This window comes from Carex rostrata, chromosome 20 (genome assembly GCF_964058835.1).
Source record: "Carex rostrata chromosome 20, lpCarRost1.2, whole genome shotgun sequence".
In the NCBI taxonomy this organism is placed as follows: domain Eukaryota; kingdom Viridiplantae; phylum Streptophyta; class Magnoliopsida; order Poales; family Cyperaceae; genus Carex; species Carex rostrata.
Genome location: NC_135937.1, coordinates 2,507,593 through 2,523,051, shown reverse-complemented (window position 1 = coordinate 2,523,051; position 15,459 = coordinate 2,507,593). Strand labels below are relative to the sequence as shown.

General features: G+C 33.8%; 1 protein-coding gene across 1 annotated transcript; it reads left to right on the top strand.

The window, feature by feature from the left end:
- Window positions 1-4,533: 4,533 nt before the first annotated feature.
- LOC144572430 (uncharacterized) lies at window positions 4,534-5,345 on the top strand. Its single transcript, XM_078322015.1, has one exon. The coding sequence runs from the start codon at window positions 4,684-4,686 to the stop codon at window positions 5,179-5,181; it is 498 nt and encodes a 165-aa protein (XP_078178141.1). The 5' UTR covers window positions 4,534-4,683; the 3' UTR covers window positions 5,182-5,345.
- Window positions 5,346-15,459: the final 10,114 nt, after the last annotated feature.

Genomic DNA, 15,459 nt, shown 5'->3' with positions numbered 1-15,459 from the left:
CATGGTTACTAAGTGGTAAGGACATAACATTTATACAAACATTGTATTGGATCCTGAGGAATATATGTTATGTTTTATCACATGAGATTGTATGTGTACAAAAGGCAATATGTATATATGTTGCATGAATTGAAATCTGTTATGGTTTTATATGAATTCATATATAATAATCAGCATAACGGAAGTTTAATGTATATTTTTCATATAAATAATTTAAACCATATAATGTTATTTTTTTTAATAATTGGTTGTTATTAATTTTTATCAACTTTAAATTACAATTTTCAGTAAAATATATGTATGTCAAAGACAACAATAAATACTTCCCAAAAGCAATGATAAATACTTTATGTTACATGGATAAATACTTCTCAGACATAATTGAAATTTTCAGTAAAATATATGTACGTCAAAGACAATGATAAATACTTCTCAGATATAATGATAAATACTTGTCAGAACAATGATAAATACTTTATTGAACTTTGTTCTTGAACTTGTCAATAAGTAATGTTTAATCAAATCAAAGTATTATCATGTCAGGGATAATGATAAATATTTTTGAGACATAACGATAAATACTTGTCAGAACAATGGTAAATACTTTCTTGAACATCAATAAACAGATAAATAATTGTTAGTGAGGATTGTTATTAAATGACAGTATAATTAATGCGGGGATTGTTATTAGAAAACAGTATAATTAATGCAGGGATTGTTATTAAATGACATTAATTAATGTGGGGATAAATAAAAATTCTTAGCTGAATTAATGGGGGGATAAAAAGCAGTTAAGGAAGTTAATTTGGAGAGAGAGAGAGTGGGAGGGATAAATGGGAGACAGAGGTGTGGGGAATGATATAATTATTCTTTAATTAAATAGTGTACAATTAACCACATTTGGACTGAATTTCATCAATGACCACATATCATGTGTAAAATGTTATGAAGGGAGCACTTTTTTCCCATAGTTTATTGTGGTAGCTGGTACCGGAGTGCGGTACTATGGGAGAGGGCGTGTAACGGTTGGGACCTTTAGAGCGTTGTGGTATGGAATTTTAAACTGTGTAATGCTTATGTTGTAATTAGTGAAGGAAATTAGTCACATTTTTATCAGTTTTGTTACGGGTACGTCACATCACATCATGATGTTATGTATATTGATAATGTGACTTGCGTATTGCGTGACGTGTTTTTTTTTATAAAAAAAAAAAAACATATCACGCAAACTGATCCAACTATGTCACGTCACACGTTAAGTTATTAATTTTTCCAACATTGTTTCTTTATTTTAATTTACTTTTAGCATCGTTTTCTATTTTTTTTCTACAAACTAACTTAAAATCTGAAAATGTAATTAAACATGACCAACTATGTCATATGTGGTCACGGCGTAACTGCCGACTAACAATTGACAAAGCAATTCAATCTATGGAAAACAATTTGTGAAGAATGATCAACGATGCAGGAGCTTGTCCGGGCAGAAGGAGGCGGAGTGGGACGACTGAAATATTTTGCTCACTAACTATTAATTACTTAAATTTTAACTATGCCACTGATTACTAACTATTTTGTCATGTACTTAGAAGATCTTAATTTATTGCGATAGTTAATTGGTCATTAATTTAAATATTTGAGCGAGCAATTAAAGACTTCTAGTCAATATATTATATATATTTACTTTTCTAATTTTAAAATTTACTTGAAGCATAAGAAAAAGAAAAACCGTCAATGACGCAGGCTTCTGTTTTTTCCTTGGTACACGCACCCATCCTTTTTGCCAACCAACATGCATTTCCATCTCTATCTTTCTAACATCTATATAGACATTTACCTAATTTCGTTGTCTCATAATTCTCATTTCCTTCTCTACCTTCGTTTAAACTCAAATATCATTGAGGCCCCACTCATGCAGCAATAAGTACAACTATTTTTGGGTAAATTTTGTCATAGGTCACTAAACTTTATTATTTGTCACGAATTAGTCACTCAAGTTTGATTTGTTTCTTTTTAGTCATTCAACTTTGTTATTTGTCCCAATCAAGTTTTTATATACTTTTTCTATCCAAAATTTTAACGGAATATGCCTATTCTGTTAGTATTTTGGATGGAATATGCTCATTACGTTAATATTTTGGATAGAATGAGTATATTCCGTTAAGATTTTGGATGAAAAAATATAGAAGGACTTGATTAGGACAAATAACAAAGTTGATTGACTAAAAATGAACAAATCAAACTTAAGTGACCAATTCGTGACAAGCAACAAACTTTAGTGACCTCCAGCGAAATTTACCCAAAAAATAAGAGTTTAAACTTTAGTGAACAAATCAATGAATTGAAGCATGTGCTATTTTATGTAAATTTTCAATTGAATCTTGTATACTGTAAAATTTTCAAGATAAATATTTTAAACTGACAAGATGAATACTGTAAAATTAACAGGGCAATACTATAAAATTAACAGATCAATACTCCATATCTCTTCTCTATCATCTATTTCCTCCAGATTTTCACAAGATGAATACTGTAAAATGACAAGATGAATACTGTAAAATTAACGGGGCAATACAGTAAAATTAACATATCAATACTCCATATAGCCTCTCTATCATCTCTTTTCTCCAGATTTCAGTCAAAATGATAAATCTGTTACTGCATACAATGAAAAAAAAATTCAACAGAAAACTTACTAGATTTGAATATCGCCGTCTTCTATTCGATCGAAAAGAATGAAGAAGGAGATCGGACCAATAAATGAAAAGAACGGAGAAGAGAATTTTGTAAACCTACGAAATTTTGGAGTTCAGATCAATAAATTGAACAAAAAAAATTTTGGAAGCAACAAGTTTCCAAACCGAAGTCAGATGTACACTATATATCAAAGTGAATATTAAAAAATTACAGAAGATCGCACCTTTAGGCCACTCATACAAGATCCGTTCTTTGACCAGGGTGATTGTCGAGGAAGCAGCATAGTGAATCGCTCGATATCAGATCCATCATTTCCAGCGATTTCGTTCAAAAATACGCGATAAATATAAACGCATAGTGATCTCCTTCAGAAATATGGGATCCATCATTTCCAGCATAGTGAATCGGCCTCAAAAAGTAAAAAATCTGATTGGAAAGGAAGGTTTGAAAAATGAGATTCAAAAAAGAAAAGAGACGATCGGAAGAAGGAATGTTAAAATACGTGAGATTTCAGAAGGATTTGAATTTCCGTTGGAAGATGGGGACATCGGCCGTTAAAATCAGTTCACTGTGAGTGGATAAGAGGCTGTGGACAAATGGTGGACAAAACTCAGTGGACAGAAACATTTTCTCAATTAATTAAGTAGAAAGTCAAGCAGTAAAAAATAATGAACAATGAACGCATTAAAATTAATTTATAAATATTCTATTTTTGACCACTTGACTTTATACTAAATTAAGTCTGAAAATTTATAAATTTGATATGTAAGTATCACTTGTGAAGTAGACCACTTTGAATTGTTAGAATTCGTTATTTGAAATTATTGTGATAAATTTTGGAGTAAGCTCACTAAAGAGCTTGGTGAGCTTAAATACACCCTAGTTCTACTTAGTGTATTAATGGTCGGGCGGGTACGGGTACCCCGGGTATACCCGGGACGGGTACGGGTACGTCTCGGGTACGGGTAGGACGGGTATAAGGGTAAGGGTATGTCAGGTATATTTTTCAAAAACCATACCCTACCCGTCCTATACCCGTACCCATGTACCCTTGACGGGTAGGGCGGGTACGGGTATTTTTTTTTTTCCATTTTTTTTCCGTTTTCTTTCCTGATATTTTTTTTTCTGTTTTTGTTATGTGTTTTTTTTTACTTTAAAACAATAAAATATAAATAAAAAAACAGAAATTAAAACATAATTTTAAAAACATAAATTAATAAACAAAAATTAAAAACTGAATTTTAAAAACTGAAATTAAAAACTGAATTTTAAAAACAGAAATTAAAAAACAGAAATTAAAACACAGAAATTAAAAAACAGAAATGAAAAAACAGAAATTAAAAACAGAAATAAAAACAGAATTTTAAAAACAGAAATTTAAAAACAGAAATTTAAAAACAGAAATTAAAAAACAGAAATTAAAAAACAGAAATAAAAACAGAATTTTAAAAACAGAAATTAAAAAACAGATTTTTAAAAATAGAAATTAAGGGTTTGGGGGGAAAATTTGAATTTGGGGTTTGAATTTGGGTCGGGTATAAGGGTACGGGTACGGGTACCCGGGTAGGGTAAAGTCGGGTACGGGTAAGGTCGGGTACGGGTATGGTCGGGTATGGGTCCAAAAAACTGGGTCCGGTCCTTTTTTTGCCCGTACCCGCGCACCCGAGTACCCGACCCATACCCGGGCTCGGGCACGGGTACCCCGGGCGGCGGGCACGGGCGGGTATGGTCGGGTATACCCGACCCGGGTATTATTAATACTCTAGTTCTACTCATGCCAATATATTTTTTAGTTTTCCAGGGTATAAATGAAATTATATATATATATATCAATGTACCTGATAATCACTTGTTTCTCTTCATTCCTTTCTATCAACCGTTATAAGCATCAAGTGCATGAATTCGGGCCATCACTCCTAATTCACCCCTTAAAAAAACCTAATTATATATAGCTACATCCTAACCCCACCTGAAACAAGACAAAAAGGGATGAGCAAGCACAAAATCTCAAGTTCCCCTCAAGAGGTACCTTTCTCTTGGGAGCACTTACCAGGCATATCCAAGATCACTCCGCAAATGGAAGAAAACCAAAAACCGGTTTCGGTATACCGAGCTACAAAGCTACGGCCTCCGCCAAATTGTTCACAACATGTCAACCAGAAAAGTATGGCCCACGGTTTATACATACCACTGCCGCCATGTCAGTTTCAACCAACTCAGACGCAAAATCGAAAAGGTGTTACACGGCCAGAGGAAGACCCGTTTCTTGCGGCATTCATCGAGTGTACCAAACCAGTAAAGGAGGATGGGAGACCGGTGAAGGTGGAGAAGAAAGCTGTGAGGAGAAATAGTACTTGGCCCGGAGTAAAGTGGCAAGGGCTTGGTCTCGGGTTTTCGTGCAAGAGTTCATCTAGTGTGAGGGAGGGCAATTTGGTCAAGTTGTCAAATCTTCCTGAGAAAAATCACGATTTCAAGTTTGAGTGGTAGGTTCTTAATTATTATCTGATGCTTATGTGATGCCATATTAATTATGTTCTCTATATAATTGTACATTTTTTACCTTTGAAGGAAAACACAGAATAAAATGTATTTGATTTATCCTGTTTGCTGGAGCATTTTGTTTTGAATAAAAGCATGAAATAATGTGTACAGTTTGAGTGTTTTAAGATTTTGATGATTATAACGACGGTTTGTTTTGGTGGAAAGAATCGTCGTTTGGAGATTAAATGCTATGAAATTGTCTATTTCTTGTCAGTAATTTGTGAGTTGGAAGAGCCAATTTTTAATTGTTTTCTAGAAGAGCTAATTTTTTACCTTTGAAGGAAAAGAAAATGCAAAGACAAGCATCAATTATCTTTGTTAGGGGTGCAAACGGGTTGGATATTATCCGACCGTATCCGAAAATTTAATATGGATATCCGATATCCGAATATTCGTGCGGGTACGGATACGGATACAGATATGAATATGATTTTGAATTTTAATTATCCGTATCCAAATAGCAGATATATATTATATAATTTAATATGAATTATGAAAAAAATTATGTTATTCACTATTATAAAAAGCGGATATCCGTATCCGTATCCGGTTAATATTCGATCCGTATCTGTATCCGTCGAATATCCGATCCGTATCCGTATCCGAAAAGTAAAAATGGATACGGATATGATTTTACCACTATCCGATCCATATCCGATCCGTTTGCACCCCTAATCTTTGTATTTCTTTTTATCACGAAAAGGGACTCAATTTTTTTTCAAATCACATCTAGTACGTACCTGCACTAAATTTTGAGTTCCTATTTTTCTAATATTTATTCTAAAATTTATAATCAAGGGATCCTCCAAAGTAGGGTCCTGTAAATGTTTACAGTAACAGACTTTTTGTGGCGAAAAACCATAGAACATATTGCTGACTCAAGAACAGACACCCAATAATAAAAATTGCCCTACATCAGTTTCAATAAAATACATATTAAAATTAATGTCACTATTATGATATATTAACCAAGGGCAAACAGGAAATTAAATATATTCAGTTTCACAGGAAATTTATCCAAACGAGCATATATTCTTTTTCATTGATTATGCGAATTAAATTCCCAGCATATATATCTTACATATATTTTGTATAAATTAACTTAATTAATATCCCTTTCAATTTAATAAAGTATAACCATCTTATATAATTAATGTAGATTGTTCAAAGCTTTTTTTACCGTACAGAAACATAAGATTAGCCTTGAATCATTGGAGTACTCATACAAGCACAAAAAAAAAAATATTTAAGTTATGTTATCAGTAAGAATCGAGCATGTTATTTGATCTCCATGATCAATGTCCTCGTTATATTGTTATTTAATTGCACAATTCTCATTTCCATGATCCAATACAATACATATCGGAAGTATATAAACCCAGGCCCATTCGAACATTATCAAACAACGAAAAAGAACACGAACTACAAAAGAGAATTAACCAACATTTAATGGATTGGGCTTCTGGACCAAACGTTCTGTGATATTTGCTAAAAGTTGTGGGCTTCAAAGGAGGTACCAGATTTGAACAACAGCATGACTTTGAGCCTCATCAGAAAATGTTCTCATATATTTTTTCAAATTGATTTCTTAAGCAGTGGGAAATTCAAATATCGGCACATATTGCTTGAATACCAATTTTGTAAACACACCGTTTTGAGAGTTGTTTGCAGTTCTGAATGTCAATTTTTCTTCTCTCTGTCGTCTGGCAATGGTAGAGCGAGGTACGAGCTATAGGTACGCACTGTAGATATTATTTTTCTGTTTATATAGTACTTTTGTTGTTGTTGTTGTTATTTTATTTTTGTTGCTGTTCTTGTTGCTGCTGCTTGTTTGTTGTTGTTTTTACTGCTGCTGCTCTTCCTCCTGCTTCTTTTCCCTGTGCCTCTTCTCTTCTCTTTCTACCTCTCATCCTCCTTCTGCTTCTTTTCCTTCTGCCTCTTCTCTTCTCTTTCTACCTCTCTTCCTCCTCTCTGTTCTCTTTCTCTCTACACTGGCGGCTCTTCATTGGAACCTCTGAGTGGTGATTGTACTGGTCTGGTTTGATTCAGTGCTTTCATTGGGACTTCTGAGTGGTTATTGTCCTGATCTGGTTGATTCAGTTCCGGGACTGCTTTGATCCAGTGCCTCTACGATATAATACGCTAGCAAAAACAAGACAATGTATGCACACAGAGGAAACAATAACTAGGCTTCCATCATTACAATCAAGCAAAGATGACTAAATTTGTGTCCACATAATGCATATACCCCCCGTGCGTTTTTAGTTTGTTTATAGCTACATACTATCAAAGACACTCGTTGTCTCATCTTATGTAACAGTTAGTTTATAACTCTTTGTATCAATAAAATTGCCTACGGATTTTCAACTCAAAAAAAATAAAATTTTGTAAACACAAAATTTAAGATCTCTACAATCTAATATACTAATTTTAACATCTGTTGCTACATACAGTAATTATTAATCCCTTGTAGACTGTAAGATGCATCCCGGACGAGACAATTTAAGAAGATTCCAGAACAAATCATGCCTAATATATCCAATACACAAACCACGTGCAGAGGAGCTTCAAAGCAGCTTCCAACAAGGACATAAATTTTGTGTTTGCAAAAGAATTAATTAACAGATTCTTTATACAGCAAACCGTGATTAACTCTAATTTAACTTTTTTTTGTCTCGGCTTGTCCCTTGCAATGCACGTGCAAAATGGTACATGAGGACAAAGAACCAAGAAGTATCCGAGGTGTGCATTGAATTCCTGTCTTAATCTCACTAGATCACTAACTATTTCTTCCAAAATATTTCAACTCGTTTATATTGTCGCCCCCGTTCAATCATACTAGATTCTTATTTTTGTCTCAAAAAAATACTGTCGTTGCATGAACAATTAAAAAAAAGAAAAATATATTCTTAAATTTGTCCCGTCTATTGATATAAAACTAGATTTTTTTGAATTTTTTTACTATTTTTTAGATATGTAAAAAGTTAATTGATCTAAAGAATAAGACCATTCAAAAATAGTGATTTTCTATATATAAAAAAAAGTAAAAAAATGTACAAAATCTAAATTTTAGTGAAAACATAATCAACTATGTTTTCATACCGAGATCATGTCGAACGGTTCAAATCGATTGTTTAGTCTTTGAAAACAAATATCTTAATCCATAGTACATGTCAATCTGCTGTATGCATAATATATAGCCCCACTCATAATAATAATCATGATGATGATGATGTCATAATTTTATATAATTTTAATATAGCATATCTTAAATTCGATATAATTTTAAATTATAGTAGTTATTTATCAAGTGATTGGCAAATTAGAAGTTTGGGTTTGGATCGGTGACAAAAAAATGTTCAAAATAAATTAAATTAAATTAAATAGACATGTTAAATGATACATGTCTAAATTTAGCTTTTTTATTTCAATGAATTCTATTGTTATTAGTAAATTGTTGTGAATGATGCAATATAAAGCTTTCTTTTAACCATTAGCTTGAGAAAAATAACAATAACCAACCGTTATAGTATAAGAATCTTTCTTTTAGTTTCCATCATTTCTTCAAAATTCAAGTTAAAGCGATAAATAATATTTTTCTAGGGTAGGTGAATGCATTATTTATTCTTTCAAAACAAGAAGCCCACATTTGATTGAAACATACTAGCCCCATCCTCAATTGTAGTATATTTATCTGCTATTTATTGTTTTATTTTTCATGGCATAGGGTAATTTTAACTCATAACTAGTAAATGCCAATTAATGTCATTTATTGTTTGGTAAAGATACACAACAATATATCTTTCTTTATATTGTTTAATGTCCTGTTATATTTCCATATCCGCAGAGGAGGTTGGAGACTTGGAGTATCAACATCAGTACGTATCTTTGGATCCACTCTACCCATCTTAATGCATATAAATATGAAGCAAAAAATTAACTTCGTGCAATTAATATGCACATGCATTCTTCTCAAAAAAAAATTATGCACATGGCTTTCCATGTACAATGAATTATGGATCGATGGACCGTATAGTATATACGATCTCTTCGTACTCCGTTTTGTTAATGCCATCTGAGTGTTAGGTAATTTTATTTTACAAGGAGAGTAAATAGTATAATTTTTTATAAAAATTAAAAATAATGTAAAGAATCAAAAACTGATTTTTTTTTTTTTAATTTATTTATAAGGAGTGCATAGTACATCTCTCTCTATCTATTTCCGCCTCTGATTACCCATTCGAATGTCAATTAATAATCGTTTCAAATTTTGCCAATACAGAATAATTTTTTTGAATAATTGATAACTTATATAATAGTAGTAATCCCCACATTTCGGCAGATGTGAAATGTAAGATATAGTTATCAATTCAAGAATTTCGCAAAATATATATATATATATATATATATAGGATATATATATATATATATGAGGAGGGTTCAAATGCACCCAAATTTTTGTGCACCTAAATGCACCCTATTATTTTTCTCCGTTTTCAAAGTCCGAATAGTCAATCCGAACCGTTAGATGCGATCTACATATTAATATGTGCTTGGAGACCAAATTTTACATTTTTTGGAATTTTTTTACTATTTATTAAGCCACTTTGAAAATCGCTGATCCAATGGTCCAGAAATTGTAAAATCAGCGATTTTCAAAGTGGCTTAATAAATAGTAAAAAAAATTCAAAAAATGTAAAATTTGGTCTCCAAGCACATCTTAATATATAGATCGCATCTAACGGTTCGGATTGACTATTCAGACTTTGAAAATGGAGAACAAAGATTTGAAAAATAGAGTGCATTTGGGTGCATTTGAACCCTCCTCTATATATATATATATACACACACACACAGATCCAGAAATGTTCTGATTCTCTTTTGCTTACTGCTTCAAAGATAAATAAATTCCTAATTCTTGTTACCACGCACCGGGTGTGAAAAAACAGTGTCAAAACTTAGAGTGTGGTTACCGTGTTTTGCAATGTAGATCTATTTAGCGTGTGTCAATACAACTATTGTTGAAGGTGCTTCAATTTTTATCTAACGTATATCTTGACACAAACATGATACGCACTGTATCAAAACACACTAGCCAAATATACAGTGCAAAGAATTACACTCTTATTCGTATATATATAGTGACAAATGAATAATTTGGATTCAGTTTGGCAGGGTTAAAAGTTCGTGATTCGGAAATAATTCAGAAATGATTCGGTGTCCCAAGGAATTAAAAAAGAAACCCAAAAAACACTAAAAAAATAAAACAAAAATTTCGTATTTTTTTTTCGAATAATTCGTGATTCGCATTTTATTTGCGAATAAAACGTATTATACTTTTTTTTTTTTTTGCATTTTGTTCAATATTCTATTTATACATGTTAAAAAAACAAATTAAATGCGAATAATTTGCAAATTAATCATGTGTCTGATTACTTTGCTTGCTCGTCCTACTTCAGTACCATCGTCAAAAACATCACCGTTGGCTGCTGCCATGAAATACAACAAATTAATATTGCCAACCAATACTTGCATCTTTAATTTGTCTGCCAACCAGTCTGTACTTGCAACATAAACCAGTACAGTTCAAGAAACACCAATAAAAACCTATCCAGAACAAAATTGTTGGCTCATTTTCCCTCGCCGTCGAGTGCAACGCCTCGCGCTAAACAAAAGTGAATTCAGATTTTATTTTCGATTATAAAATTAACAGAGAAGATAAGGATTCTAATACTTCATGACTTTCATATCTCATAATATGTCATATTTAATATCTTCATTCGTAAAGTTTAAATTGTTGATTTGAACTGTTCAACATGATATCTATACTAAAATATATTTGAGATAAAGTTTTATATTTTTTTTTAAAATGATTTACTATTTTTTAAGATAGATACAAAGTTATTGTTTCTGGATCATTCAAAAATAGTGATTTTGTATCTATCTAAAAAAATTCCAAAAAAATCCGAAAATTATAAAATTTGGTCTCCAAGTACATTTTAATATAATTATCAAGTTTAGCGGTTCGAATTGACAGTTTGAACTTTAAATACGAAGATATTAAAATATAAAGCATGATGAAGTATGAAAAACATGCCGATTTTTTTATTTATATCCAAAATTTAAATTTAATTTCAAAACTCAACCGAACCGCATTTCAAATTTGAAATCTACCCAAACCGCTAAACGGTTAACCGAACCAAGGGTTCGGTTAACGGTTTAGCGAACCCTTGGTTCGGTTAACCGTTTAGCGAACCCTTGGTTCGGTTAACCGTTTAGCGGACCAAGGCTTTGGGTTCGGTTAACCGTTTAGCGGACCAAGGGTTCGGTTAACGGTTAACCGAACCAAGTGTATGGCTTCGGATCTATAAATATAAGTCCGACAGAGAGATGAAACAAAAAAAAAAATTGTTGTTTGAGAGACGAACGGAAGAAAAGGAAAAAAAAAAAAAACCGCTGTTTGAGATACGAACCGAAGAAAAGAAGAAAAAAGAAGGTAATTTTTTTTTATAATTAATTTGTAAATTATATAAGTTTATTTTTTAACTATCGATTTTTGAAATTTCGTCTGCTGGAGAAGAAGAAATTAAAATATCCAACCAAAATACAACATATTATAACTGTAATATTTGCATATATTATTGTTATTCAATATGTACCGCAATTTTGTTTTTGACCAACATGTGGTAAATAAAATAAATTGGCAAATTGTTCATTATTGTTATAAAAAATATAAATCAAAAGTAATGGAGAAATAATGTTACTTATTATTTAATTTAATAACAAATTACGGATTCTTTTTTTTTTGAAAACTTGGGATGTGGATGCCTCTGCGTCAACAGTATCTATAGGTGGACGTGAATGGGATGTGGATGCTCCTGCGTCACCAATATCGATAGGTTGCCCTTCAAATAACCAACTATTCCTCGGGTGCTCTTGCCGCAAAGTCTCCATAGATACTCGTCGTGCAATGTCGATATCCGCCTGCTCCTGCAAATCCAACAAATCTTCTATGTTGCCTGTGCCTATTCCCTGTCTCTGATAATCCTCCCAAGACGGATTGCATCCACTCTGATCCTGATTCACCTGAAATTCATACACGGCTTTAATTCCTAAAAAAATAATTGTAATTCATAAAAAAATACTTGTTCAAAACGAAAAACATACCTGCCCGAGATCAACGTTCTGATGTAGGCTGTAACTCGGCCCATGCGTCTGCAAAAGGCTGTCCGGATTCCAAGCTTGCGTCCCCTCATCCTGAGATACCTATAATTAGAATTTAGTTTGATAAGTTGTGGTTTAAAGACAATTTTTTTAAGTAAAATTACAAATTACCTGTCCGGAGTCTGCGACTGGATGTGGTGGATTTACCGGTGCAAATGCTTCTGGTGAGATGTACTTTCTCCATTCGGTGCCGTCGTATAACCAACCCTTAAAAGGATCTGGGCCTTCGAATCTAGGCGGTTCTGGATATGGATACGCCCCAATAGGAGTAGGCTCGTCCGATGGGATCGCTTCCCAGTTTTCTGGAATCCCCGCCTCATCCATCATTTGCTGGGCACGTGGACCGAAACCTGTGTCACAGCAGAGACGCCAGCCGGTTCTCATCAGTTTTTTACCAAGCTTTCGCCACCCCTTGGTAAAGAACATCTTCACGCCGTGCGCCAACTCTCCAATCCCAGTCAATGCCTATACACAAACAGTTTCAATTTTAGCAATTAGGAGTCTTAAATAACTGAATCAACGAGGATAGCAATTAAAAATATTTACAGTTCGAGTGACAAGTGGTCCGCTGGGAATGTATCCACTCGGCCCGTGCTCTGCTCTGGGGAGCCAATTCGTACGATCCATTCCTTCCACGTGCTGACTAAACAGATAGACAGATGCCATACATATCTTCTGGTACCACTTGCGATAACGCGGAAGGTCGTTTTGGTCAAACGAGCGACCTTCTCTGATTACTTGCGCCTCATATGCAGTAGCCAACTGAACATATTCCACGTGTCTTGTGGCCCAGGACTCATTCTTCTTTGAGCCCAACATCAACCTGTTCATAATTTTATAAGAACTTAACGCCCAAAGGTAAGTAACATAAATAAGGAAAATGACGGTGAGTAAACCTTACTTGTGCAACTCAACATGCGTGTGCCTATTCAGTGGTTCTGGCACTGGAATCTCTTGAAACAATCCGAATTGGCGCATGCAGCGATCCGGATAGGTATGCTCAATGATCCAATAAAATATCAGTGGACCGCGATACAAGTAGTAGGGCTGATAAATTTAGCAAGAATGTGAGTTATAATTTATAAATACGGTAACACATAACTAAATAAATAAATAGATTGAAACATACCCTTCCCTGTTGGGTCACTGTTGGGAGCTTGCTGTAGACCCTCCCGTACGGCTCCCAATTCACATGATCCTCCGTCAAACTCTGAAACTGGCCCCGCGGGATACGTGCGCCCTGGGTCTTGAAGTGGGAGGATGACACGTATTTGTGCGGACAACACCATTTGTACGCAAAAGATGCGCATGTATCAAGCGATGGAGCGCCTCAGATAGGTTCCCAATTTTTAGTTTGCGGCTCAGGCCGGAGAACTGGAAAGCGGGTCCATGACCAGTGCTGCAGAAGCATCACCGGACCATACATAGATCCTCTCCCGGGCTCGGTAGCGAGACATAGATGCCGATACAGATATGCAAGAACTGCACCACCCCAATTGTACTGTACCGGCGTGTCCAAATCCACAATTAGATCGAGATACCACAACGGTATCCCGTCCCCGCCACTGTCTGGGTACAAACTGGACGACATCAGGTCCAAGATATATGCACGGACATACCTAGCAAAATTCAAGACAAGATGAGTACATTATTGATAGGCTAAAGAACGGATAAATTTATATATATATATATATACTTACCACTTCAGCGTATCCTCGTCGCGTTCTACTGGTAGATTCTCAAATCGTTCACGAAACTTAGATTTGAGGAAAGTCAACTCCATGCTTTTTTCATTTCTCTCAGACCCCCGTTTTTTCAAAAGATCACTCTGCTCATGCTCTTTGATTCCTAACAATTCGAAGAGCCTGCCTTTTGCATTCCTCCCGTCTGTAGTCCCTGTCACTGGGACTCCCGTAATGGGCAAACCCCATAAACAGCTGACGTCCTCCAAAGTAACTGTAATTTATCAAATTAAAAAATATAAATTTCTTCATTTGAATTGTCAGTAAATTATCACAAAGAACAGATTTATTTGAAATGGTTTCGAAGTTAATACCTGTCATCTCTCCGAAGGGAAGATGAAAGGTGTGTGTCTCGGGACGCCACCGCTCCACAAGTCCGTGTATCAGCGCCGCATCGATTTTCTTGTGAGGCATGCATGCGATCTGGTATAAACCCAATCGAATCAAGAATGGCGCGTATGCAGCGTGGTACGCGGTCATGCAACGGTAGTGCTTCACGTTTATAACCTCCTTTTTCTACATTACCGAAAATAAAAATTCGAAATTAAAACAAGATGATATTTCTGAACAAGTCAGAAAAAAAGAAATAAGTAATTGCTTACCTCCTCAGAAGCCTGACACACCCTGTGACTGGTATGAGGTATCCACAACAGATCACTAAAAGTATCTCGCGCCATAGGTACTTCATCATTGATTTCATCTGCCATGCTACAAAATTAATTCAAAGTTAATTCATTATTTTCAAGAATTTTAAACTAATCTAAACCGTTTTGGATGTTTCTAATTATTTCTAAACCAATTTGGATTACCTAAATTTTCTAAACTATTTTACACTATTTTAAAATTTTCTAAATTACTCTAGACCGTTTTTGAACTTTTCTAAATTATTATCGACTATTTTGGAACTTTCTAAATTATTCGGGCACCACTTTAAAATTATCTAAATTATTCTACACTATTTTACAACTTCCTAATTTATTTTTCACCATTTTGGTATTTTACAAATTACTCTAAACTATTTTGGAACTTTTCTAAATTATTCTACACTATTTTGGAAGTTTCTAAATTATTTTTCACCATTTTGGAATTTTACATTAATTGGGTTGAATTTTTAAGGATAATTGGGTTGAATTTTGAATATCTTTCAAATTCAACCTAACAAGTTTAATACATGCAACATCTGATGATAATCTCTAATTATTTCTCCATGGAGTAATACATGAAATTTTTAGGAAAAGAACCAAAACAATTAAAATAT